General features: G+C 43.0%; 1 protein-coding gene across 1 annotated transcript; it reads right to left on the bottom strand.

Annotated features, from left to right (window-relative positions):
• Nucleotides 1-945: 945 nt before the first annotated feature.
• LOC142204486 (zinc metalloproteinase-disintegrin-like MTP9) lies at nt 946-17,115 on the bottom strand. Its single transcript, XM_075275799.1, has 14 exons — nt 16,987-17,115; nt 15,365-15,447; nt 14,955-15,099; nt 14,719-14,795; nt 13,579-13,663; nt 12,855-12,931; nt 12,505-12,679; nt 9,303-9,371; nt 7,107-7,178; nt 6,141-6,310; nt 4,831-4,915; nt 3,892-4,022; nt 3,397-3,574; nt 946-1,182 (listed from the first exon to the last, which is right to left on the bottom strand). The coding sequence occupies exons 1-14, from the start codon at nt 17,113-17,115 to the stop codon at nt 946-948; spliced, it is 1,713 nt and encodes a 570-aa protein (XP_075131900.1).
• Between the last annotated feature and the right edge of the window lie 7,252 nt (nt 17,116-24,367).

Below are 24,367 nucleotides of genomic sequence, written 5' to 3'. Positions count from 1 at the left end.
TATCTATCTATCTATCTATATATCTATCTATCTGTAATATGTTTATCTAAGGTCATTGTTCAGACCATCAATTCTGGTTCCTTCACTCTCTGCTCTAGATAACTGCCCCTAACTGCTGTCCATCTCTTACCCCCATTTCTTGAGAGACATCATCCTCTTTGTCTGCTGTTAGGGGCGGTTATATAGAACAGAGAGTGAATTCCTAGCAGAAGAAAAAACGTCCCTTAGGCCGGGGCCCCACGAGTCAGAAACGCCGCGATTTACCTGCAAGCGGAAACAGTAATTACAAAGTGGATGGGATTATTGTGAATCCCATGCCCACTTTACGGTAAAAACCACAATGTTGACATACTACGATTTCCAAAACCGGTGAGGTTTTGGAAATTGCTGCATGTCAATGATATCTACGGAAATGCCAGCAGCTTTCCCGTAGATAGAATTATAACAGAAAGTCCGCGGAGGAAAACTCTGTAAGCTTTCTGTTTAAAGTGCTCGGGAACAACCATGATGTGTTCCTGCCGTGGTTATTCCTGCAGCGCTTTATAGCTGAGGGTCATTGCTTAGGCTAAAGCCCCACATTGCGGAAACAGCGTTTTTTGTTGCAGATTTTACTGCGTTTTTTTTTAGCCAAAGTCAAGAGTGCATTGAGCAGAAGAGAGAAGTGCAGGAGCTCCCTTTATTTCCATTCCTTTTCAAGCCACTTCTGACTTTGGCTTGACAAAACGGCAGCAAAATCTGCAACCAAAAACGCTGCATTTCCACAATGTTGGATCTTAGGCTAAAGCTCTATTCAGATTATTTACATTAGAATAAAATCCTGATTTTCCTGAAAATGGAGCTGCAATGCAGTATAAGAAAGGCATCTTTGGAAAATGTAGAAGTCCTTCTACAAAGTAGTGCCATTGCTTTGATACTGAGTGTCCTGTTGACAGAAGAATATCTGGGCTATTGTAGTTGTAGTTTTAGTAGGCTATGAGCATCACCTGGTCCCCAGAGCTTAATGCACTGCTTCTCCAAGGTATGACACTGGCCATTATAGCAGTACCCCTGACCATTTTTGCAGGGCACTCCATTTTCCTTCCAATTATTGTTAGGGCAGTGAATAGAGCTCCCGTCACAAGTCGCTGGAAGGTCACAGTCTATACCGCTGCTAGGTCTGCACACGGCTCCAGCTTCTTTGATCTTGGAGTGAATAAGATCCATATTAGTACAGTTACTCAGCGTATCGAGGAATCTTAATAAAACCAACCAAATTCATTTTAGTACAGTAAAAATAGAAGAGACACTGTATACTACAAAAACCTATTAGGTTTGGACCACCTTGTGTTATGGTCCGTACTTAAACTAGTTTGTATAAGCCAACACTGTCAGCTTTGAAGGGAAGGAAATGACCCATTGTTTAAATCAGGTTGGTAAATATTTTTTAATAATTTTTTTGTGATATTTTTTTTAAAAAAAAAAACCCTGAAAATCTTGCAATTCCAACTCTTGCTACTAAGCCTAAAATAGTTTGTGACTTCTTGTCTCCTGGAGATGGACCATAGGCCATAGACAGCCTCAGACTGACACAATGATGAGGGGTTTGTCCTGCGGTGAAGGTGTTGGATTCCCCAGGACACTCCCTGCTACTTGTCTTCCATGTGACGGTGTTTTGGGAGGCCTTTGGTGTTACGTGCAAATGAAGCACAAGAGACAAAATGGCAGCTCTTACAGGCACAACATGCGGCTTAGTTCACTAGGCAGTTTCATCCACATTATGGCACAATTCACTTACAGCAGCAGTTTCCACATGCATGGCAGATTACACAAGGAGTGGTTATGACTTTTCACCACTTCCTCAGTCCTCTGACATTGGGGCAACCCCTGAGGACTAGTCCTATTTGGAAACCACTATTGGGAAAATACAGGGTACGCTCAGTCATGGATACCTAGGCCTGGGGTCCGGTGATATGGTGCTGCCTGTTATAGCATACAGAGATCATACAAGAGACATCACACATGGGTGTACGGTCCCAGTAGTCCAATATAAAATAAATGGGACACTCCAAAGGCAGAGACATGTCCTATAGACCATTGGTTCCCCCCTGAGTGGGAAAACCTCTCCTTCAGATTAATACCCCCTGCCTGATGAAGGGTAACAACTCGAAACGTTGTTATTGAATATACCTGAATGACGGTGATATTCCTGATTTGACTCTTTAATATTCAAGTGAATTAAAAAGAAAATACGAGCTGATAACCCTTCGGAGTGTCATCCATTTCTTCTATATGGGACTGTCTGTTGTCCCTAATTGCTACTACCTAACCTACAAAGCTTAAAGGGATTCTACCATTAAAATCGAATATTTTCTTGCTAACATGTAGGAATAGCTTTAAGAAAGGCTGTTCGTCTCCTACATTTGGATGTCTTCTCTGTGCCACCGTTCCATAGAAATCCCGGTTTTCTTTAGTATGCAAATGAGTTCTCTCGCAGCACTGGGGGCGGGCCCCAGCATTCAAACAGCACTGGGGGCATCCCCAACGCTGCGAGAGAAATCTCCAGCAATGCCTCTATCTTTGTCAGGAACGGGTCTTCTTCTTCTTCTTCTTCTGGCGGTGGCTTCAAACTTCTAGGCCTTGGACAGCTGACTGCGCATGCCTGCCGGCCACATGAAAATTGCCTCTTACAATACTGTGTAAGCGGCCATTTTCTTGTGGCCGGCAGGCATGCACAGTCGGCTTGGCCCGAGGCCTAGAAGTTTGAAGCCGACCTCCGGAAGAAGATACAAAGAAGACCCGTTCCTGAAGAAGATGGAGGCGGCGCTGGAGAGTTCTCTGGCAGCATTGGGGACGCCCCCAGTGCTGTTTGAGCGCTGGGACCACCCCCAGTGCTGCGAAATAACTCATTTGCATACCGGCGAAAACCGGGATTTCTACGGAACGGCAGCGCGGAGAAGACATCTAAAGATAGGAGACAAATAGCCTTTTTTAAGGCTATTCCTACGTGTTAGGAACGAAAAAAAAATCGATTTAATGGTAGAATTCCTTTAAGGTGCTCTGCAAGAAGATAAAACTCATTTATCATTCATTATATATCATTCATTGGCTGAGCCTAGAGAGGTGTAATAATGGCCTCACCTGGCAGCGATCACAACAGGCCCCCTGCGCACATGTAGCGTTAGGCTGCAGTTTACATGTAGTAGCGTTACAGCAAGGATTGGTGCATTCCTAGAATACAGCACAATGGATTATATGTATACCACATCTATAGTAGCAGAATCTGATAAGTGCTGTATACAAGAGAATATATTATGGAAGCGGACCTGTCACCTAGATATGATCGTGAGTCTGATATATTCATAAGCTGAGTCTTCCTCCCATTCACTGTCCATAGTCTACGTGTCATGCACCTCTTACCTGCTCCGTACCGCAGTCACATTCCTCCCCGAGCTCAGTGAACTGGTTTCCGCAGACAGCGGGACTCACAATATTCTTACTATTGGGCTTGTTCAGCAAACAATTTGGATCAAGTTTGGAGAAAAATGTTCTGAGTTGCTTCACACTGCAGCTACTAAAATAGTCCAGAAATTTATTGCTGCATAAAGAGAGAGGAAAGTCGGACGATGAGAAGATCATGGTTTACGCTTCACAGAACTCGATGCAATATTTAGGATATTTAGGAATCACATGTGAGTTTAATTCAGGCTATGGCTCCATATAGTGAGACGCAGCTAAAGAATGCTACGGAAAAGATTGCAGCAGAAACGCATCGGAACGATTTTGAGAAGGCATCTTTTCCGCTGCAATTTTTTTTTCTGCAATGTGTGACCATGACCATCCTTAAGCATCAATATATTACCTATATAAACCCTTTCACGTCCTATATACGCAATGTAGTACTAAATATCATACCTAACTGTTGCAGTCATGATGCAAGCCTTCTCTGAACAGGTGCAGTTACTATTGTCATGGTTCATTCCAAGGTTGTGACCCATCTCATGTGCCAGTGTGGCAGCCACAGTGGAAGCAAATGTACTATAATCCTGTGTACACAGAGAAAACATAATATGGTGATGGTCTTCAACGCTCCTTCACCAATAACCTCTTACTCACGCAAATCATTTCAAGGTACCCCAAATGCTATGACCGTATACAGCGTTCACAAGACCGAGTCTAGTACCCAGTATGTTAATGGCATGTACCCCCTAGAGCAGTGGTTCTCAGCCTGTGGTACTCGTACGACAGGGGGTAGGTCCCACAGTCCCTTGGGGGTACATGTCACAACTAAGAACCACTGGTCTATATTACATGTTGCACACCATGCACGTCACCCCTGCCCAGGATGGATGCCCTGGCATGGTGTTGGGTGGCATACTTACTTTAGCAGCACAATGAGCCCTGGGAGCGAGTGGTGAACCCCATTCATTGCTCACTACTGTGTCCAGGATGCCAAGTGCTGACATCACAATAGGTCCCAGAGTAGAGAAGAATGGAGCAGAGTGGTGACATGCCAGTCTTAATACATTTGCCCCATTGATCTTAGTTATGCTCTATGGCAGGGGTAGGGAACGTACGGCTCTCCAGCTGTTGCAAAACTACAACTCCCAGCATGCCTACTTGCTGTGCAGTTCTTGGAACTCCCATGAAAGTGAATGGAGCATGATGGGAGTTGTAGTTTCACAGCAGCTGGAGAGCAGAAGGTTCCCTACCCCTGCTCTATGGCAATGGAGTTAGGAAGATAGCAACAATAGCAAAAATAAATAGCAGGTTCAGATCACCCAATTATGACTCTATCTGTATGTCATCACCATTTCTATAGTAAATATGTATAAATGAATGCACACCCCTCACCTGCATAACCCCAACAGAATGGGTATCGCTGCACATGGAGCCAGTATAGGCCAGGCCAGCTCTAGTACCATTAAAATGTATGTGTCTAAGAAAAGAGAAATGATATGGTCAGAAAAGGACGTGCCTTATCCGCAGGGACCCATTGCAGAAAACCGGCAAGGCTGGGTTCACTCTAGCACTCGGTTTCCATTGGGGGTGTCTGTCTCCCATTCCATTTGAAAAATGTTGACCCTGGCCATTTAGAATAGTGATATACTTGATATATTCCATCCCGGAGGATAGAAAAAAATCCAAAAAGAAATCTCAGCACTCTCTGTTCCATGCATTAATTTCATTCACAGCCAAGATGCATGGAATGGTAAGTGCCAAAATTTCTTTATGTCTTCCTGGATGGTTCTTATTGCAAGAGCACCCTGTTTGTTTTTGGTGCTGAGTCTCAAAATATGTGTATGAAGATGTGAATCTGTGTCAAGTCCTGCCGATCTGCTGTTTTCTGTGGTTTTTTATTGGTTTGGGGCCTGCTAGGTGCTGCCACTCCAACCCCTACAGCTATCCCATTGGGTGGGACCTCATCCCCTTTTTTACCACGTCCCATAACCTTTTTTGTGCTGTGGACACTTTCTGTGCTGGACGTGCCCATTTTACGAGAAGTGGCCAACATACAACGTGGCCAAGTCACATATTATATAACCACTAGACAGGGGGATATAGGTGCATTCTGCTGGGCCAGGGAGACCAATCTTCCAGGAATCCTGTAGGTCATCCCTTTTTTCATAGAAGCCTCCTGGTTGATTTGGGAAAGTTAGCAAGAATGGTATTAGGCTAAGAGATTGTAAGGCGCTGGTCTGACCCCCTGTTGTTCAGAATATTTACATCTATGCATCACAATCTAGTGAGGCTTTGCATGCCCAGAAGAATACAGTACAGCTTCTGCTGTATCCTCAGTGAGTGAAGCAGGGATATAATTTGGGCAGGACATAGACTTTTACCAGCATTTATAACAGTGAGGCTACTTTCCCATCTGTGCCTGGTGTCTGGTGCAGATCCATCCGAAATAACCAGACAAAAAAAATGCAAGTCCAACTTTTTTGCCCTGCGACTGATTGACTTATTGTCTTAATGTCAATCAATTGTCATGGACTTATTATCAATGGGGTTTGTCAGGCTTTGTTCCTGTCCTTGTAAACAAATTTGCACCATAATTTCTCCCATGTCATGGTTAGGATAAAAGGGAAACACTCTCTTTCGATATATTATAAAGGATATGAGAATAGAAATAGAAGGTGCAGATATTCTGCACAGAGACTTACGAGATGAGCTGGGCATTGTCATGTTTTATCCTGGACAAGAGAATTTTCTGCCGCCATTTAGCGAATCGGTCCAAATTATCCTCAATAGAGAGAGTAACTTCTATTTGGTTCTTAGTATTCCAAATTTCCAAACCAATAAGGGCTACAAAGATATTCAACGTCTTGTATGCCTGTGTGATGTAAAGTAGTTACTGAAAACAGACTTCAGTAACAAAGTTATTTATAACACAAGGAGGAAGTGCAGAGATAGATAGATAGATAGATAGATAGATAGATAGATAGATAGATAGATAGATAGGAGATAGATAGATAGATAGATAGATAGATAGATAGGAGATAGATAGATAGATAGATAGATAGATAGATAGATAGATAGATAGATAGATAGGAGATAGAGAGAGAGAGAGAGAGAGAGAGAGATAGATAGATAGATAGATAGATAGATAGATAGATAGATAGATAGGAGATAGATAGATAGATAGATAGATAGATAGATAGAAGATAGAGAGAGAGAGAGAGAGATAGATAGATAGATAGATAGATAGATAGATAGATAGATAGATATAGATAGATAGGAGATAGAGAGAGAGAGGAGATAGATAGATAGATAGATAGATAGATAGATAGATAGATAGATAGATAGGAGATAGAGAGAGAGAGGAGATAGATAGATAGATAGATAGATAGATAGATAGATAGATAGATAGATAGATAGATAGATAGATAGATAGATAGGAGATAGATAGATAGGAGATAGATAGATAGATAGATAGGAGATAGATAGATAGATAGATAGATAGATAGATAGATAGATAGATAGATAGATAGATAGGAGATAGATAGATAGATAGATAGATAGATAGATAGGAGATAGATGATAGATAGATAGATAGATAGATAGATAGATAGATAGATAGGAGATAGATAGATAGATAGATAGATAGATAGATAGATAGATAGACTCACCAAGTTGATGTAATTGACAATCTGAATTAATTTATTTTTGATGAGTGAGGTATTACGGTTATATGCCACGAACTGCAATGTAAATAAATCTTACATCACACACAGAATATCACCAGAATATAACACTATGTACTAATGTGAGTTCCAACTATTCATCACTGATGTAATATAATGTGATATATGTAAGATATGGGTTGTAATATGCTGAGACACTGTTCTCTCCTAGGACATGGGCTGACGCCATCATCCACCTTCTTCACAGAACTCTCTCACCTGGAGAAACCCAGGAACACTGTGAGAATAATGTTCTTTGACTTCTCCAGTGCGTTCAACATCATTCAGCCAGGACTACTGAGGGAGAAGCTGAACCCTGGTGGTGTGGACCATCACCTGTCCAACTGGATCCTAGACTACCTGACAAACCGCCCTCAGTATGTGAGAGCCCGGGACTGTGTGTCTGACACTGTGATCTGTAGTACGGGGGCACCACAAGGTACAGTTCTTGCCCCATTTCTCTTCATACTGTACACTGCTGACTTTAAGCACAACTCCTCCAGCTGTTACTTACAGAAGTACTCCGATGACTCTGCTATAGTCGGCCTTGTCACTGATGGCGACGATAGGGAATACAGAGACTTAAACCGGGATTCTGTTGAATGGTGCCAGCAGAACCAGCTCAGGATTAATGCTGGGAAGACCGAGGAGATGGTGGTGGACTTTAGTAAAGGGAGAAGTGCTCCGACCCCGGTGGAGATCCAAGGAACATGTATTGAGATAGTCAGGACCTATAAGTATCTGGGTGTGCTCCTCAATAATAAACTAGACTGGGCTGATCACCTGGAGGCGCTGCACAGAAAGGGCCACAGCAGACTCTACCTGCTCAGGAGACTGAGGGTCTTCGGAGTCCAGGGGCCACTTCTTAGGGCCTTCTTCAACTCTGTGGTTGCCTCAGCCATCTTTTTCGGTGTGGCCTGCTGGGGGAGCAGTATATCAACCAGGGACAGAAATAGACTTGACAGGCTGATCAGGAGGGCCAGCTCTGTCCTGGGGATCCCCTTGGACCCAGTACAGGTGGTGGGTGACAGAAGGACACTGTCCATGGTGGCCTCCATGCGGGAGAACAAATCCCACCCCATGTATGGGACTCTGATGGGACTCGGCAGCACTGTAAGTGACCGTCTGCTTCACCCCAAGTGTGACAAGGAGCTATCGCAAGTCCTTCCTTCCAACCGCGACCAGGCTGTATAATCTAAATCAGACCAAGCGAAGATCACTCCGCACAGAGAACTAATGATTATGACTATGAAGTCTTCCTTCTTACTTCCTCTGTTCCTTAGCTGCTATGGACTCCTAGTATATCTTCTCTTCTCAACTTATGTGTGTCTACGTCTGTAATATATTACTGTGTATTATCCTGTATCTGTATTACTATGCTGCTGTAACATGCTGAAATTTCCCCAATGTGGGACTATTAAAGGATTATCTTATCTTATCTTAATCAGTCTCTGCCCATGATCTGGACTGCAGAGGCGTACCATGAAGCTCCTGGGTCCCTATGACAAATCTGTACCAGGCCTCCAATTGTAATGTATCCTTTATAGCACAGGTCTTCTCATATTGGGAAGAGACATCTTGTGGGTCCAGATGCGACTGACACATCCTCTGCACCCTCCAAGGTGCACCCCCTGCTGGACTGTGACTAGTATTGGTTGCAGGCTGGACATGTCTGACAACTATTTTACTGATGTCAGAGTAGCCAGGATTATTTATTAGATTTTCTAAAATTAAATTTTAAAGCATTAATCTTAAAAATGGTGCCCGTGCCAAGTGATGGGTCTTCATGAGTATAACAGGCTATAGCGTTATACTTAGATATTGACATCAACATGTACATGGTTGTGATTTTACTACCTGAGAAGTAAGAGCTAAGGTTGGCTAAGAGGCCGGATATCCTGGTTCATTACCAGAGCCCTCTGTAGCAGGTGGTATACTATGTACCCTCTGTCCACCTTTTTACCCTCTGTCCACCATTTTACCCTCTGTCCACCATTTTACCCTCTATCCACCATTTTACCCTCTGGCTACACATTATCTGCCTCCAGGATAGGCCAACCATTGATTTTCATGTATTGGATGAAGTTCCAATGAACATTGAATGGATGAACAGTAGAACATACAGGACACACATAGTCTTACCATAGAGTTGTCAGCCACCATGTAAAGCTCAATATACTTCTGAGAACTCAAAATGTCATCATCCTCTCTCTAAAGCAAGATGAGAACTTATAAGAATTATGGTTAACATACTTAAAGTGAACTTGTCAGGTGTTTTCTGCTGCCTATCTGATAGAAGAATATCAAAGAGGGAGAGAAGCTGAGCTCTGTGATATATAGGGTTATATGATAGAGGGAGAGAAGCTGAGCTCTGTGATATATAGGGTTATATGATAGAGGAGAGAAGCTGAGTTCTGTGATATATAGGTATATATGATAGAGGAGAGAAGCTGAGCTCTGTGATATATAGGGTTATATGATAGAGGAGAGAAGCTGAGCTCTGTGATATATAGGGTTATATGATAGAGGAGAGAAGCTGAGCTCTGTGATATATAGGGTTATATAATAGAGAGAGAGAAGCTGAGCTCTGTGATATATAGGGTTATATGACAGAGGAGAGTAGCTGAGCTCTGTGATATATAGGGTTATATGATAGAGGAGAGAAGCTGAGCTCTGTGATATATAGGGTTATATGATAGAGGAGAGAAGCTGAACTCTGTGATATATAGGGTTATATGATAGAGGAGAGAAGCTCAGCTCTGTGATATATAGGGTTATATGATAGAGGGAGAGAAGCTCAGCTCTGTGATATATAGGGTTATATGATAGAGGAGAGAGGCTGAGCTCTGTGATATATAGGGTTGTATGATAGAGGAGAGAAGCTGAGCTCTGTGATATATAGGGTTGTATGATAGAGGAGAGAAGCTGAACTCTGTGATATATAGGGTTATATGATAGAGGAGAGAAGCTCAGCTCTGTGATATATAGGGTTATATGATAGAGGGAGAGAAGCTCAGCTCTGTGATATATAGGGTTATATGATAGAGGAGAGAGGCTGAGCTCTGTGATATATAGGGTTGTATGATAGAGGAGAGAAGCTGAGCTCTGTGATATATAGGGTTGTATGATAGAGGAGAGAAGCTGAGCTCTGTGATATATAGGGTTATATGATAGAGGAGAGAAGCTGAGCTCTGTGCTATATAGGGTTATATGATAGAGGGAGAGAAGCTCAGCTCTGTGATATATAGGGTTATATGATAGAGGAGAGAAGCTGAGCTCTGTGATATATAGGGTTATATGATAGAGGAGAGCAGCTGATCTCTGATATATAGGGTTATATGATAGAGGAGAGAAGCTGAGCTCTGTGATATATAGGGTTGTATGATAGAGGAGAGAAGCTGAGCTCTGTGCTATATAGGGTTATATGATAGAGGGAGAGAAGCTGAGCTCTGTGATATATAGGGTTATATGATAGAGGAGAGAAGCTGAGCTCTGTGATATATAGGGTTATATGATAGAGGAGAGAAGCTGAGCTCTGTGATATATAGGGTTATATGATAGAGGAGAGCAGCTGATCTCTGATATATAGGGTTATATGATAGAGGAGAGAAGCTGAGCTCTGCGATATATAGGGTTATATGATAGGAGAGAAGCTGAGCTCTGTGATATATAGGATTATATGATAGAGGAGAGAAGCTGAGCTCTGTGATATATAGGGTTATATGATAGGGGAGAGAAGCTGAGCTCTGTGATATATAGGGTTATATGATAGAAGAGAGAAGCTGAGCTCTGTGATATATAGGATTATATGATAGAGGGAGAGAAGCTCAGCTCTGTGATACATAGGATTATATGATAGAGGAGAGAAGCTGAGCTCTGTGATATATAGGGTTATATGATAGAGGAGAGAAGCTGAGCTCTGCCATATATAGGGTTATATGATAGAGGAGAGAAGCTGAGCTCTGTGCTATATAGGGTTATATGATAGAGGGAGAGAAGCTCAGCTCTGTGATATATAGGGTTATATGATAGAGGAGAGAAGCTGAGCTCTGTGATATATAGGGTTATATGATAGAGGAGAGCAGCTGATCTCTGATATATAGGGTTATATGATAGAGGAGAGAAGCTGAGCTCTGCAATATATAGGGTTATATGATAGGAGAGAAGCTGAGCTCTGTGATATATAGGATTATATGATAGAGGAGAGAAGCTGAGCTCTGTGATATATAGGGTTATATGATAGAGGAGAGAAGCTGAGCTCTGTGATATATAGGGTTATATGATAGGGGAGAGAAGCTGAGCTCTGTGATATATAGGGTTATATGATAGAGGGAGAGAAGCTCAGCTCTGTGATACATAGGATTATATGATAGAGGAGAGAAGCTGAGCTCTGTGATATATAGGGTTATATGATAGAGGAGAGAAGCTGAGCTCTGTGATATATAGGGTTATATGATAGAGGAGAGAAGCTGAGCTCTGTGATATATAGGGTTGTATGATAGAGGAGAGAAGCTGAGCTCTGTGATATATAGGGTTGTATGATAGAGGAGAGAAGCTGAGCTCTGTGATATATAGGGTTATATGACAGAGGGAGAGAAGCTGAGCTCTTTGATATATAGGGTTATATGGTAGAGGGAGAGAAGCTGAGCTCTGTGATATATAGGGTTATATGATAGAGGAGAGAAGCTGAGCTCTGTGATATATAGGGTTATATGATAGAGGAGAGAAGCTGAGCTCTGTGATATATAGGGTTGTATGATAGAGGAGAGAAGCTGAGCTCTGTGATATATAGGGTTATATGACAGAGGGAGAGAAGCTGAGCTCTTTGATATATAGGGTTATATGGTAGAGGGAGAGAAGCTGAGCTCTGTGATATATAGGGTTATATGATAGAGGAGAGAAGCTGAGCTCTGTGATATATAGGGTTATATGATAGAGGAGAGAAGCTGAGCTCTGTGATATATAGGGTTGTATGATAGAGGAGAGAAGCTGAGCTCTGTGATATATAGGGTTATATGACAGAGGGAGAGAAGCTGAGCTCTGTGATATATAGGGTTATATGACAGAGGGAGAGAAGCTGAGCTCTGTGATATATAGGTATACATGATAGAGGAGAGAAGCTGAGCTCTGTGATATATAGGTATACATGATAGAGGAGAGAAGCTGAGCTCTGTTATATATCATGTTATCTCACATAGCTAATGCTAATTTGTTATATAAAGACTAAGACAATCTCCATAACAATCGTACTAAACCCTAGCAAGTCTTGCTTGGCACCGCCACACTCGTAACCAACCACAAAATAGGAGGTCCTGGTACTGATACCAAAATCCATCTCTCATACCGTTAACATTTGTGCCATCTGATCAGCTTTCACATCCGGTAGGGTATCTTCTGAAATCATCGCTCCCATAGTATTAGGAATATCCTCCACTGCCTCATATATAGCATGTTTTCCATTATCTGATGGATTCAGGGGTTCAATGAAGAACTTGCGATCTTGTGTCAGGATGACCCCGCTGCACAGAAAGTACTGATGTTACCTCTGTCTCATGTAAGGAGCAGACTTCTACACTCACTGGTAAGATTACAACAATTCTCACGTATTCTATATCCATCCTTCCATCTTTATAAATCAACATGACAACAATACATTTGGAAGGTGACGAAATAGATATTAGAAAGGCAACTTACCTGACCCCTGAACAGGTGCTAATACTGACGGCTGATCCTTCATCGTCCTTCACATAGCCCTGATAATGGCAGTGATCCTAAAAGAGCATAGGCCTGTGAATGTTCTACACAAAATGGAGGCACTTACCATAAATAATGGCAGGGTACTGCAATGGTGGCAGACTAAATCATAAAGACATCCCCATAGTACTTGTAATACACACTGATCAGGTAGAAGAGGGAGGAGGCAGGGCGACTTGGGAATCAGATACTAGATGAGCCTGAGTCAGAACCAGCCTGGAAACTTGAGGTTGGGTTAAATAGAACCCGGTCAGGCAGTTGGTGCATGCGGCGTGCCTGGATAACTCCTTTAAACCCCTATATATTGATTTATTTTGGTCACTGTCATTGACACAACCCAGAGAGAACACAGGATGGAGGAGACGGAGTCTCCCTTCCCACAGGTATAACAGTGAAGATGGGGAATTTCTAGGGAGCAAATCAACTTACAATCTGTGTTGCATCTACAGGTGTTGCCAAGTTTAACGTAACTTTTAGCGCATTAAGTAAGCAGTTGCTAATCACATTAACCCTTTTACTCCATTGCTTCTGATTGCTTTTATTATGAGATATCATTGTGCAGTAAGTTATCAGATTCAGGTCGAAGATGGCTACATCTCATCTGTAGCTCTAATACTAATGTGGATACATAGCACAAATGATAAATCGAGTCTATTTATCTTACCTGTATTTGGTCCTCAGAGGTGATCATTACTGGGGTGTCATCGTGACGATAAAGGGTCTCTATATAATCATCTGATAACAGATTCCTAAGGAAATGAAGAGTATAGGGAATACCCAATAAATATGTACAGCCATGGCCAAAAGTTTTGAGAATGATACAAATATTAATTTTTACAAAGTCTACTGCTTCAGTTATTCTAATGGCAATTTGCATATACTCCAGAATGTTATAAAGAGTGATCAGCTTAACAGCAATTACTTGCAAAGTCAATATTTGCCTAGAAAATAAACTTTATCCCCCAAAACACATTTCAACATCATTGCAGCCCTGCCTTAAAAGGACCAGCTAACATCGTTTCAGTGATTGCTCCATTAACACAGGTGTGGGTGTTGATGAGGACAGGGCTGGAGAACAATTTGTCATGATTAAGTAAGAATGACGCCACTGGACACTTTAAAAGGAGGCTGGTGCTTGGCATCATTTTTTCTCTTCTGTTAACCATGGTTATCTCTAAAGAAACACATGCAGTCATCATTGCACTGCACAAAAATGGCCTAACAGGGAAGAGTATCGCAGCTAGAAAGATTGCACCTCAGTCAACAATCTATCGCATCATCAAGAACTTCAAGGAGAGAGGTTCCATTGTTGGCAAAAAGGCTCCAGGGCCAAGAAAGACCAGCAAGCACCAGGGCCGTCTCTTAAAAGTGTTTCAGCTGTGGGATCGGGCTACCAGCAGTGCAGAGCTTGCTCAGGAATGGCAGCAGGCAGGTGTGAGTGCATCTGCACGCACTGTGAGGCAGAGGTCCTGAAGAAGGGTCAACACTGCAAATATTGACTTGCTGCATTAACTCATTCTAACTGTCACTATAAGCTTTTGTTACTCATAATATGATTGCAATTCTATTTCTGTATGTGATAAAAACATCTGACGAACACACATAAAAACCAAAGGGCAGCAGATCATGTGAAAATAGAAGATTTGTGTCATTCTCAAAACTTTTGGCCATGACTGTATAAGACCTGGGACAAATATACAGTGGTAATGCCCGTGGTCAGTGACCTTCATGGCTGCTTTGTACTACCTCTCTGCTTGCATTGATTCTTATAGATCTACCCAAGGTAATGTTAGGTGTCACTTACTCAGTTTTTTCCAGAAGGATCACCACTAGTTCTCCCTTCAGTTGTATTTCGTATTGCACAAGGCTTGGGTATTTGTCCTGTGGATTTTAATTTTAGTGATTTTGATCATCATTATAGTATAAACCAGTCAGTAGTAAGAAGTGACAACCCGAGACTATGTAACTATGCCGCCCATTTCTTAGTACTGTCACTTGTCACTAGTTTGGACCTGGCCAACAAGATGACATTCAGGATACCAGGGGGAATGGCAGAAGTCTTGAAAAATAAGGCTCAGCATTGTAAGTATTGAGTCTTGACTTTGACATAAACTTGGTAGTGTAAAAATGTATGAAACGCTTAGAATTGTTCTTCAGTAACCTTAGAAACATCTCAATAAAAGATCTAAAAAAAAAAAAAAAAAAATGTCAATCTCAGGGATTTTCCTCTGATGGACTGGAACGCCGTAGAGACATCACTAGTAAGAACCTAGTGTAAATGGGGGCACGGTCTAGGTCGCACTGTATATGGGAGCACTAATGGGGGCACTATGACGTACACTTTTTATGGGGACCCTCTGGCACTACTAAGGAGCCTGTGCCGTCTGTCCTTAATCTTTGTTAGAATACATCTTACCTTGTATCAATCTCTTAGATATTAATAATCTTACCTTGCCTTGCACCTTGTACTCAGAATACCGCAACTGAGGAACCACCACTTCATATTTACCATTTCTGGGCATTGCAGAGGACACTTAAATTTAACAAAAGTAACACAATTACAATGTTATCCATAATAAGGTAGAATGTCTCAGCAATTCATTGAAGATAACTTCCCGACCAAGTCCTTTAAGATGCGGCCCCTGGTGCCACCAGTAAAGAGATAAGTTTGCAGGGGGATGCTTCAGTCGTTGCAAGGAAAATGGTAGAAATACATGGCACCCATTCTGATCGAATACAAAGTTTGTTTGAGTCTTCCAGGCTGGGGGATGCCTTATGCTGAGGAAATCTTTGTTCTAGTTCACAGAGTAGAACCCCCACCCAATGGCGTAACTAATGGCTTCCTCGCCCCATTGTAAAAGCTTACTTATCTCCAACACTGTTAGCTGCACCACAGTGTCTCCCACGGAATCCATCTTTGACTATATGCTGCTGTCCACCTGATATTTTTTACTATGAAAAGGTTGATGTTCTCCTTTCTGGCAGTGGAAGGCTATGTATCATAAATCTTATTCCAATTCAAAGTTTTATTGCAAGTTTTCAGTACGATAAGGCCTGAAATAGGCCAATAACACAAAGAAACATGGAAAGGTAATATATTTATGATGCATACACTGACAGCCATCAAAGGAAATCAGATAGGAAAACAAAAAATCCCTTTGGTATTAAGGGGAACCTGTGGGTCCCCCTGTCTTCAGGACCCAGTCACAGATGTGTCCACTGTAACCCCTACAGCTAAGCCAGGGCTCATACACCTTAATAATACATATGGGTAGGCTTTGTCCCTTTAACATCTAGTTGCAAATAGTTTCATTAAGAAACTGCAGCAGTTTCTGACAATATGACATATGAGGTTTAGTTCACATTTGTGCTGGAAATGGAGACTCCATTGCAATGTCTGCCTGAAATCGGTGGACAAAGCACGGAAGACTTTTTTCTCCACCGTTTTTGGCTTTAAAACAACAGGCATCAAACAGACCCCCATTATAGTCAATGGGTCCGTGCGGGCTCCGTGTGTAACTACTATTCCAGGGATCAGAACAACAGACAGGTGGAACCAATGTGAACAACTACAAAAATATATAGCAATGGGAAATATAAAAAGCTCACCTGATTTTATCCAAAATAGATTACAAAGTATCACCTTACCTAGAAACTGGCCGCCCAGCAGGACCAGTGGTATCAGTGTGGATGTCTGCATAGTCAGTACAAGTTCCTATAGTGCCCATTAGATGAATGTATGGGTAGAGTCCATGTCATTTATCCCAGAAGGGTCAATAAAAACCTGAACAATAGCAAACGTCACCCTGTACATGTCCCCAAGCAATGTGACAAGCTGTGTTTACCCGTGCCAGTAACAGTGAGTACTGGCACAGATGGAAGGCCGCCATCTTCTAACCTACGCCAGACCGGAGGCGGCTTTACTGTGTTTAGTCACTTTGGTTGAAAAGACTTCAGAATGGTGTCGGAATGTATGTGACATTAAATCCCACTTTCTTATGCGGGTTATATGAATAAATGAATGGTTTCCATGTCCTCTGATGGTTTCCATTCTTGTATTGGTTTCCATTACCATGTTGGTTTCCACGTCCTCCAGTGGTTTCCATGTCCTCTGTTGGTTTCCATATCCTCTGTTGGTTTCCATATCCTCTGATGGTTTCCATATCCTATGTTGGATTCTATGTCCTCTGTTGATTTCCATGTCCTCTGTTGGTTTCCATGTCCTCTGATGGTTTCCATATCCTATGTTGGATTCTATGTCCTCTGTTGATTTCCATGTCCTATGTTGGTTTCCATTCTTGTATTGGTTTCCATTACCATGTTGGTTTCCAAGTCCTATGTTGGTTTCTATGTCCTCCGATGGTTTCCATGCCCTCTGTTAGTTTCCATGTCCTCTGTTGTTTTCCTTGTCCTCTGTTGGTTTCCATTCTTATGTTGGTTTCCATGTCCTCTGATGGTTTCCATGTCCTATGTTGGTTTCCATTCTGAGGGTAAGTTCACACATGGTTTTTTGGAGGCCGTCTCAGGTTCCGGTCCAAAATACGGGGCATGCGACTGGATGCCGGTGCAGTGCACCGGCATCCAGTCACACACTCCGCTCCGGATTAGACCCAAATGAATGGGCCTAGTTGGGAGGGAGTGTCTTCAGGCGGATGTCGCAAGGCGAATCCGCCTGAAAGAATGAGCATCTCGCTTCTTTTTCCAGGAGCCAGAACTGAACTGACTCTCATTGAAAAAAGAACTGAAAAAAGGACTGACTGGCTCTCATTGATTTCAATGGGAGTCGTCTTTTTGGTCAGGATTTTGAGGCCGACTGACCATAAAACCCTGTGTGAACTTACCTCTGTTGGTTTCCGTTAGAAATGAGCGAATAGTAAAATATTCGATATTCGTTTTGAATAGCCAATCAATATTCAACTATTCAAACGAATATCGAACCCCATTATAGTCTATGGGGAAAAATGCTTCATTTCAGGGGATCCCACCATTCGACTCAGGAGAGTCACCAAGTCCACTATGACAACCCAGGAAATGATGCCAACACCCTGGAATGCAACTGGGACAGCAGGGGAATCATGCCTGGGGGCATCTAACATGCTCAAGTCACTGTATTATGTTGGGATCCCTGTCAGCTTGCGATATGCGGGAGCTGACTTTTTCCCATAGGAATGCATTGACCGAGTACGGCATTCGGACAATCAACGCTGGTTCTGCCGGAGGCCCGTCTGTGAGGAGGCGGAGTCTAACATCGGACCAGAATGGAGACTGCTATGGACCGCTCTTAGACTCCACCTCCACCGGCAGAACCAGCGTTGATTGGCCGAATGCAATTGGTCAATGCATTCCTATGCTGAGATGTAGCAGTGCTGGCACTGCTACACCGGAGATTTAGCAGAGCTGAGTGTGCGCTGAACCCTGCTGCACACTCATCTCTGCTGCATCGGACTACTACATTGGACACTGCTACATCGGCCAGCACTGCTACATCTGGCCGTGCGCTCAGCTGGACTACTCCGGAGATGCAGCCGAGCAGAGCGCATGCTCAGCACTGCTACATCGGAGATGAAGCAGAACTGGCCATTGGCTGAGCTCGACTACTCCAGAGTAGCCAAGCTGAGCGCACGGCCCGATGTAGCAGTGTCCGATGTAGCAGTCCGATGCAGCAACATCTGATGTAGCAGTGCTGAGTGTGTGCTGAACCATGCTGCACACTCAGCTCTGCTGCATCTCTGTGTGTGCTGAGCTCTGCCGCTTCTCCATGTAGCAGTGCTGTGTCAGCACTGCTACATCTGAGATCGGACCACAATGGAAGCTGCTGTGGACGGATCTTAGATTCCGCCTCCTCTGGCAGAACCAGTGTTGATTGGCCGAATGCTGTAGTCTGTATGGCATTCGGCCAATCAACGCTGGTCAATGCATTCCTATGGGAAAAAGTCAGCTCGCACATATCACAAGCTGACAGGGATCCCGACCAGATAGAGCCCCAAAGAGCTGGGTGAGTGACATTCCCCCCTAAATAAAGGTAATCCCTAGCTAACCCTGCCTGTAGATCTGTCCCTGTCTCACAGTCACATAGTTCACAATCTCAAATTAATCGAATGTTAAATCCACCATTATATATACTGTATATGTTAAATCCACAATTATATATATAGTATAAATTGGAGGTCACCTGATTTCGGCCGCCAATTCCTTTTCCGATTTTTTTTCGATGCCTCCGTTGTCATAGTTTCTGTCCCACTTCCCCTGTGGAGTTATTGGTGCAAAAAACGCGCCAGGGAATGTGGGAGGGGATACGAATTTTTACTGCATTTCCCTCATGGTATTCGATTGGAATCGAATACCTCGAACGGCCTGATATTCGATTGAATGGTGTTCGCTCATCTCTAGTTTCCGTGTCTTCTATTGATTTCCATGTGTTATGTTGGCTTCTATGTCCTTAGATTTTTTTTCCTCACTACAATATTCCTTGTATGCAAATAATATTTTTATAGTTCGGGCATTTTTGAGTGCAGTGATCCCTCAAGTGTTTGTCTATTATTGTTTATTTTTATATTTGGTCAAGGGGGGGGGGGGATTTTTTACATTTTTGTGTTTATTATACTTTTAAAAACCTTATTTTTTTTACTTTTATTTCAGACCTCCTAGGGACCTTGAACGCTAAGGGATCTGATTGCTCATACAATACACTGCAATATTAATGTATTGCAGTGCATAGTAAAATCCATTGACTTCTATTACAGTAATAGAACCCTAGTAATGACAAGCCTGAGAGCCTTCCATAGGCTCCTACCTGTCATGGCCACCGATCGCTGCCCTGCATTCTGGAGGGCAGCGATCATTAAAAATGGCGGCACCCATGGCACCTGCACACTTTAAATGCTGCAGTGGCATCTAAAGCTTTAAAAGCAGCGAACGGTGGCGGCTGTATTTCTATTTCTGCTATATTTGTAGATGCCTGTGTTTCATTACAGTCTTATACTACGACTTCTGGTCGGACATTGTCTACCAGGTCTTGGAGTACATCACGTACCGACAAATAGAAGGCCCACGTGTTATTTGTCTTACCGGTATAACAATGACATGTACGCAATACTCCCCCAAGCAAGTTGTAAAACGTTACCACAAACCTTGTAGGGAAGGAACAGCAAGTGCCGTACATAAAAAACGTAACTCAGTGGCAAATGTCCTTGTGATGTATCGTACAACAGCTACTTCTCTTAAGGTCTTCCTTTTTTTGTAGTTCTCATGAATATAAGGTATTGTAAGTGAGGATGGGTGGTGAATAATTTCTATACTTTCTCATATTTAGTTATGTTAATAAAGGTCTAAAAAATCTTATACAAGGAAGGGTCCTACAGCCAAAATCAAGACTATACTCCCCTTACCAAACAAGACCTGAATACAGGTGTCCTAGCAAGTCCACCATCTATGACAGCATTATAGCAGATCTTCTAGTACACTGGATCTCCTCTACCCCATTGGGCACATAACATGGTATACTACATTTCCCCCTCCCCACACGAACCTGTCCCCTGCTTTTGAGACAGATTATAGGATGTGCCCGTTACAGGTCCTGTAGCCCCCGTACCCTGATTCTCTTAGGAGCTCTGAACATTGCTGAAGAAACGGCAAATATGTCCATATTACTTAGTAGCACCCATAGTAATAAACATAGGTCTTCCCATCTAAAACTATGCTGACATGGTGAAACTTGGCGCTGATTTTGAGGCAGATTCCATCCCAAAAATCAGCAGCAGATTTTGCCCCGATTCTGCCTCCCATTGAAAATGATTGATAGATTGAAGCCTTATTGCCGACTCTGCAGCTGGTTCGTTCATCTGTGCCGGATCAACAGGGAAATGCCAGAGGGACAGAAAGGGAACAGGAATTTGAGGAGGAGGTCTGCCTCAAATTCCCCTTTATTTTCCATGTGAACCCGGCCTAAGGGATTCACCTACTTTTCTTCCCCTCCAAACTTTGCACTTTGTAGACCTGATAGAAACTCCATTAGTCATTAATCAGATGAATTGAAGAGGTGGCCGGGAACAGGGACTGATGTCACCAGCCTGACCACTGCAGCTCGACAGCAACGGTGGTCTGAAACCTAGGCAACAAGCTGTGAACACTGAGGAGGTATAATGAGAAAGAGATAAAACAGTGTATCGGGAGTGAGCCTGTGTTTCTAGCTATTCCTGTGTGCACCACATGTGACCTAGCTTGGGGGGGTGGTGTATATGCATATATATATATATATATATATATATATATATATATATATATACACACACACACACACACACACACACACAACCCCCCATACAGCGGTTAGCAACTAACGGGAAGATGAGACCCCACGGACTGTTATACTTGAGATTTATATTTGGGAAGCATGTGAACACTGGATGACTGGTCTCACCATTCAAAGCGCTGTACGTCCGATGCCTAGCTGCATCGGGAGCGCGCACACAGGGCCAGCGGCATAGAAGCGACGTCATCTCGCCGCTGGCTTTGCATATGTAACCCTGCCCACCAATGACGCAAGAAACCAGGAAGAAAGAAGATTTTACAGCAGCGAAGACTGGTGAGTATGCGACGTGGGAATACCCCTTTAAGCTACTGGTGTGAATATGATCCTGGAGATGGGAATACCTCTGTAACTTGTTTTTGTATTTGTTTGTGACAAATTTATTTCAAGAAACCTTTATAAATATGTTTGCACGACAATTAAAAACTTAAAAAAAGAGCCTCCCACATTGAGCACTCCTGAACCAAAAAAATGGCAGGAGGTTCTGGTCATTAAAAATAAATTATCCTGTAAATCATTGCCATGTGAGCTGGGCCAGCTCCAGATTTACACAGGCCCTTGGGTGATGGAGTCATCACCTCCATATGCTTCTACTTCTTTCTTTCACCTAGCAGGGCTTGCCAGTTTTTGTTGCATTTTTTTGTCAGTGTGTTTTTCAGTATAAACAACAGAAATATAATTTGCTGTCTTTTTTAATTAAAAGGCAAAAAATACCAAAACCCTATGAGGTCTGATTTTAATCATTTTACTGCCAAAAACATGCTCAGATGGGCGGGAAACCTTGCAGCTATGGAGGGTGAGGAGAAGTGGCTGGACTTTTATCGTATACCCCACCTCGGGACTGGGGTACATCCGCGACAAATATATGACTTTTGCAAAATGCCTAAAAAGTGATGAATTGGACTAATCTTCATGCCCTCTGAATTAGATAATAAATGGAACAGTCTCACAAGGTGCAAATCAATAAGAAGAAGGTGCAAGTCGATCATAAATACATAAAGACATAACAGTGCAAAATCAGACACAAAATCACAGCCGCAAAATAACGCAGCGTATACGATCCTAACTCCCATTGAAATCAATGGGAGTTTTTACGGCGCACAAACTCTAACACACCGTATACGTGCCATATCATGCGTCACGTTACATCGTGTGAACGCACTCTAAGGGCTAGTTCACACGTGAACTGTCCGTGCGGGTTTTGACACCAAGCGAGCCACGTCTCTCTCTGGTCAAAACCCGTCTGCTGCGACCATCGTGGTCGCGGCTTTCCCCTCCGCTGTCGGCTCAAATGAATGAGCCGACATAGGAGGGAGCTGCCGGGGGCAGAAGCCGCGCGGCTCAGCCCGCGCGGCTTCCGCCTGAAGATAGGGCATGTCGCTTCTTTTCTTTTCCGCCGCTAGCGGAGAAAAGAAGCCTGGCGGTCTGCATAGACCACCATTGTAAGGGGAGGTTTTTGACGCAAAATCCGCTGTCAAAAACCTCCCCTTTGCTCATGTGTGAACGAGCCCTAATGAGTGTTGTAAATCATCCTAATGGGTAGGTAAATGGGACAGTGTTTGATGTGTAGTCAATTATTTAGGATTTCTTACTGGTGCCTAATGCACTCCAGTAAAAACATAAATTACAATTCAGTGATTTTCTTACATTGAGTTATCATCTACCATGGAACGCAATGACATCATTATTTCACAAAAACAACAGAGTCAAAAACTGTGACCTATACATGGCCCCCAAAACATGACTTTATATCACTGTTTGCCAACAGGAATACCCCTGCGCCCATGGGCCACAAAACTGGTTATGAAGATGACCAAATGCCTTTGTGCAACATTACCTCCATCCTTAGGACATTTACTTGTCTTTTGGTAAAAATTGCTTTTTTTTTTCCAGGGGGGTGCCCTTAGTCTGAAAATGTTGCAAATATTATGTTATTAAACATATATACAATAAACTATGTGGTCATTTCAAGCAGTAATGGTGAGGACTAGTAATAGGTGATCTTCTATTTATAAGGAAAGATCTTGCAGGACACAAGAGCAGTCACATGGTATAGGAGCTGGACCAGCTGGAAGAGCATAAGCATATTGTGGAGCCAATGGGGGCAGTTTATTAAGACTGGCATTCTGTATGGCAGTCTTGATCCATTCCCCTATTGGCACGTAATGAGACTGAATTATGAAGATGCTCCAGCTCATAATTCAGGTACACTCCTATGCGTCAGAACTGAAATATACACCAGTCAAGAACTGCCATAGATTTCAGGTATATCTCGCCCAGGATTTTTGCACAAGTTTAAGTAAATCTGTCAGATTGAAATGTCCCTGTCCCAGCCGCCCTGTTCTCTGCCCACTTTTGTAAAAAGTGATGAGCAAAACGTAGAAGGATCAACATGGCATATCTTTGGCACTAAAAAGATGAACCACATTTACACCTATCTACCCCAAAAAACTGGTGCACAACAGTTAAAAATATCCCCCATTGTACTTTTTAGAATGGATAGGGAATAAAATTTTGAAGAGATTATAGTGTTTACCTGAGCACTGCAGCCTGTCTTGAGAAAAACAAGCACACTGCCAGGACTTTGTGGAATGGTGCCAGCAGAACCACCTCAGGATTAATGCTGGAAAGACCAAGGAGATGGTGGTGGACTTTAGTAAACGGAGAGGTGCTCCAACCCGGTGGAGATCCAAGGAACATGTATTGAGATAGTCAGGACCTATAAGTACCTGGGTGTGCTCCTCAATAATAAACTAGACTGGGCTGATCACCTGGAGGCGCTGCACAGAAAGGGCCACAGCAGACTCTACCTGCTCAGGAGGCTGAGGGCCTTCGGAGTCCAGGGGACACTTCTTAGGTCCTTTTTCAACTCTGTGGTTGCTTCAGCCATCTTTTTCGGTGTGGCCTGCTGGGGGAGCAGTATATCAACCAGGGACAGAAATAGACTTGACAGGCTGATCAGAAGGGCCAGCTCTGTCCTGGGGAGCCCCCAGGACCCAGTACAAAGGTGGTGGGTGACAGAAGGATACTGTCTGTGGTGACCTCCATGCAGGTGAACAAATCCCACCCCATGTATGAGACCTTGATGGCACTGTAAGTGACCGTCTGCTCCACCCCAAGTGTGAGAAGGAGCTATCGCAGGTCC

This window comes from Leptodactylus fuscus, chromosome 5 (assembly GCF_031893055.1).
Source record: "Leptodactylus fuscus isolate aLepFus1 chromosome 5, aLepFus1.hap2, whole genome shotgun sequence".
Taxonomy (NCBI): domain Eukaryota; kingdom Metazoa; phylum Chordata; class Amphibia; order Anura; family Leptodactylidae; genus Leptodactylus; species Leptodactylus fuscus.
This window is presented reverse-complemented; position numbering and strand designations above follow the sequence as displayed.

What these genes read in the sequence shown, in the direction of transcription:
- LOC142204486 (XM_075275799.1), bottom strand. Translation starts at nt 17,115, where the DNA reads ATGGAAATCAACAGAGGACATAGAATCCAACATAGGATATGGAAACCA. An exon ending in CCTCTGAGGACCAAATACAG is followed by an intron (nt 12,932 to 13,578) that starts GTAAGATAAATA and finishes ATGCTCTTTTAG; the next exon opens with GATCACTGCCATTATCAGGG. An exon ending in AGCACCTGTTCAGGGGTCAG is followed by an intron (nt 12,680 to 12,854) that starts GTAAGTTGCCTT and finishes CTTTCTGTGCAG; the next exon opens with CGGGGTCATCCTGACACAAG.